The sequence below is a fragment of the Brassica napus genome, chromosome A2 (genome assembly GCF_020379485.1).
Source record: "Brassica napus cultivar Da-Ae chromosome A2, Da-Ae, whole genome shotgun sequence".
Taxonomy (NCBI): Eukaryota; Viridiplantae; Streptophyta; class Magnoliopsida; order Brassicales; family Brassicaceae; genus Brassica; species Brassica napus.
This window is the reverse complement of record NC_063435.1, coordinates 4,737,755-4,742,281: the sequence shown is the minus strand read 5'-3', so window position 1 is coordinate 4,742,281 and position 4,527 is coordinate 4,737,755. Positions and strand designations below refer to the sequence as shown.

General features: G+C 32.2%; 1 protein-coding gene across 1 annotated transcript; it reads left to right on the top strand.

The window, feature by feature from the left end:
* Window positions 1-590: 590 nt before the first annotated feature.
* Window positions 591-2,319, top strand: LOC125583607 (auxin-responsive protein IAA33-like). The gene is made up of 2 exons (XM_048750823.1): window positions 591-1,784; window positions 2,208-2,319. Exons 1-2 carry the CDS (start codon window positions 1,336-1,338, stop codon window positions 2,284-2,286), a joined length of 528 nt encoding a protein of 175 aa, XP_048606780.1. The 5' UTR covers window positions 591-1,335; the 3' UTR covers window positions 2,287-2,319.
* Window positions 2,320-4,527: the final 2,208 nt, after the last annotated feature.

Genomic DNA, 4,527 nt, shown 5'->3' with positions numbered 1-4,527 from the left:
TATGTTTTTTCGTCAGCTTGCTTATTGTCCACGTAAGTGAAGCTAAAAACTGGTTTATAAGATTTAATTTAAGATAGTGTAACCTTACCCCATACACAAATATACATAGGATTTCCAGTAAGAGGTGTCTTGTCCCAACAGTGATACATTAACAATGCAATCTAATTGTAATAATAATACTCCCTATTGTTTCTTTTTATTTCACGCTTTGAAATTGTACACACAGATTAAAAAAAAACATTTAATTTTATTTATTTTCTAAACAAAAAATCATTAACTATCTAACTTACCATAATAAGGGGGTGTTAGTGGGATATGGATTTGTAGTGATTGTTGAAATTCTTAAATTCTATTGTTATTGGTTGGTAGATTCTAAGATTCTTACTAAAATCTAGTGTTATTGGTTTGATGATTGTTTAATGACTTACAAAATCTCTTGTTATTCAAAAAGTTTGATTTTTAATGATTCTAAGTTTCCATCAAATCTTGAGTTATTGCGAATTGAATTCTAGATAATTTTACTCACAAGACAAAACTTTAAAAATCTTGCATATTTTTCTAGATTCTTAAAATTCTTGAATTAGAACATTTTCATAAACTTGTAAAATATGAAATACTCTTTATAACTCTTTACAAATTTAACAAATCTCTTGACTTAAATTTACATAAGAACTTGAAAATTTCATGTAACTTAATTAAAACAAGAAAAAATCTTCAAAACGTCTTCTAAAAGTGATAACATTTCTACCTGAATCCAATTGTTCATTCAATTATTAAATATTCATTTTGTTTCAGAATAATTCATGTTTTTAGAGTTTCACACATATTAAAACATATTAAATTTTGATTATATATGCATCATTTTTTCTGATTAAATATTTTTCATAATTTTTAACCAATAGAAATTTAATTACCTCAATTTTTTTTTCAAAGTTTACAATCATCATAATTACCTAATAAAGATACATTTAAAATGTAAAAAAAAATGTTTCTTAACTCTTTCTATTTTCTAAAATATGGATTATTTTTGAAGAGTGAGTATTAAATCGACTGTTAATTACAGATCCATTGTTTAATGGGAAACCTAAATAGCAGATGTACGTTAAAGTTTAAACTCTTGGAAAATGTAAGACATCAATGAAAAAAAAACAAAACAAAACAAAAGAAAAGGCACTTTTGCCGCACAACTTACGCCTTCTCTGTTTATTTGACTATTTATATGTACATACATTTCCTTTCACCAGAATCCCAGCAACACCAAATCAACAGAATCTCTCTCTTTCTCAACACAAAAACACTTCGAGTTCCTTAAATCCCTAAAACCCTAATCTCAATATGGACAATTTCGAGCCACACAGCCAAGAATCCTTGAAAAGAAGGTTTCATCAAGACAACACGACCACGCATCAACCTCGTGAAACCACAAAAAGAACAACGTCCTTCCTGCCAAAATCTATTTCAACAAACCCTAATATTAGCTCAAGCTCCGGAGCCGCCGGGAGATTCTCAGCGTTTGGACTCAATGTCGACGATGATCTAGTTTCATCTGTGGTTCCTCCCGTTACCGTTGTTCTCGAGGGACGTTCTATCTGCCAACGCATTAGGCTAGAAAAGCATGAGAGTTATCAAACCTTGGCTTTGGCTCTGAGGCAAATGTTTGTCGATGGGGCTGATTCGACTTCGGAGACGAAAGATCTTGATCTGTCCAACGCCATCCCTGGCCATATTATTGCTTATGAAGACATGGAGAACGATCTACTTCTCGCTGGTGATCTTACTTGGAAGTAATATTCATCTCTTACCTTATACTACTAATTTACTTATATTTATTAGAGTTTTGTAGACCCTCTTAAACTATTTTAAACAATTAGTTGTTCCGATACATACACATACATATATATCTACACCATTTATGCATGCTAAAAGATGCTCATGCTCGTACATAATATATACATACATGTATTTGTAAATATATATACATGTGTACGTGTGAGCTTTCATGCAAGGCAATCACATCCTCCTTTTTTTATGAATACACATACTCTTTCCTTTTAAAAACTAAGATCTTTCAATGTTTGGTTTAGTTTTACTTTACGGTTCTCTGATTTTTAAACAACTTAATTTGTTCTCGTGTATTTGAAGTTATATAACTGACTATAGATATAAATATTGGAAGTTAATGAGAAACTTGGTTTGTGAGGATACAGGGATTTTGTTCGTGTAGCTAAGAGAATTCGAATCTTGCCGGTGAAAGGGAACACAAGAAAGGTTAGAAGGAACGAGTAAGTAGAGAGATAACGTTTTGCCAACGAAGTCTGTAGCAGCCTAGCTATGTCGGTGATTCCCAAAGGCGATATTATATAAAACTTTCATCAAATGTGTTTGCTTCTTTTTATTCACTGCTTATCTTCCCATGAAACGAAAGAACAAAATGGAACAACAAAATTGTTACGACCACAAATCGTGTGGATATAATCGCAAATACAATAGAGATAACCTATCTTCATTTTTTATTCATACATAACAACTCACATCGCATATGTGAAAAAAATACTCAAGTGAATTTGAAGAAACGAATAGAGGATTAGATGTAGGTTGTAAAGGACACATGTTAGTGATGCGTAGAGAAGGGAGATAAGATTCCAACCATAAACTAAGAAGAAATCAATTGAGCAACCGACAATAAAACAAGAGCAGATAAGCACATGTTTGGAGTTGGGAGTGAGAGTTTGTTCCCTTTTTTTAAAACGTTATGGCAGTTTTTTTGTTTGGTCTCTTGTCATGTCACCAACTAAGTTTCTTTTTTGGCTTCTATAACCAAAAATCATAACCTTTGACGACATAAAACCTCATGGCTTTGTCATGTAAACGCCAAAACAAATATAATAAGACAAACGATAAGCTTTCTCACCGATTCATGATTATGACTTGTTATCATTACATTGAAGAAGCTTTTGTTATATATATCACTTAGTTTGAAGCCTCAAATGGAGGCAGACCCCATTCCTCTGGTTTGAATTGGAGTAGAGCAGTTATGATTTGATCTGCAACGTCATGGTAAGAGATATCTAGTTATACCATCACCACGTTCCTGTAGAGAAGAAGAATCAAGAGGAATAATCTTGGTGTAGATCAAATGGATATCAATAGTTATCCAGCTTTTGGTCTGCAAGTAAACCACTAAACTCGTTTATTAAGAGTAACAAGTTGTATTGTAAATATGCACATAAGCACATATATACTTGAAGATACATATGTAGGTGTCAAGAAGATTGAATACTTGTATTTATATATAGTTAAGTTAGATGAGGTTCAAAACCGATTTGTGATAAATGAATTGACTCATTTATCTTATATACTAGTTAATTATATCCCTTTTTAACTTTTGATGTGGGAGACATTGTCTCTAATACATCCCCTCGTGATGATGGCTCTTTTGAACGTTAATTTCGGAATGTTCGGATTGATAGGCTAACTTTGGGCCGGATCGATAAGGATCGGGTTGAACTATATACTTTTAGGCGTATATACTGTATATTATACACACTTTTGAGACTAATGAAGATATTTTTGAGTTATTCTTATTAAGAGTGGATTTCTATTAGTATATACTAGGTAAGGAACCCGTGCGATATCGCACGGAAACTCATTTTATAAAAATATAAGTATGTCATATTTTTTAATGTAACTTTTTACAAAAACTATTTATAATTATTTATAAAAACATGAGTATATGGTAATTTTAAGATATCTTATCCATTAACATATCTTCTTAGCAATATCACCCACATAACTTTCACCAAATATTTGCAATGATTCATTTAAACGGTTGTAAGATTCACTTAAATCATTAATAATCATCTCCTATTTATGTGTAATAGTGATTCACTAAATAAATAGAGATCACATATATCAAACTGATGCATACATAAATGTTTTTTTAAACCAATGTAATTATTAGGTTGAAAGAAGATAAATCTTGTATCACTACAGATATTTACTTACACTTGAGCGGCTGTCGATTTTCAGATCAACAATGGTGTTTTGACCTTTATACAGTGTGATTATGTCGCCAGAAAATAAATGATCCTCTTTTTCTTTGATTATATGTAAAATTCATTCAAAAAAAAACTAACTTTTTGTACATCAATTGTATCGTGTTGGATCTAACTGATTTCTAGAAAAAATGATTAAGCAAAAACAGCAAAAACAGAGTCTAGACTCTTGAATCAAACCAATGCTGCAGCAGAGCTTCATATTTTCGATGGCCTGTAGCAGATACCGTTAACCACCAGTTCCGAACCTGCCTATCAAGCATCTTAACCAGAGAGCCGGCGACCATAGGCGTTGCTCCATGACGTCTTTGTTCCTCTCCCGCGATATGAAGTGAAGAGTGATCTAAAAAGAGTAACGCAATAAAAACCTGGATTTTTGATCCAGAGTGGTGTCCATTATGAGGTGAATAAGATCTCCCCAAGCCTTAGTGAATCGAGAATCTAGAAGCCCTCATGTTAAGAGTGACCCAAT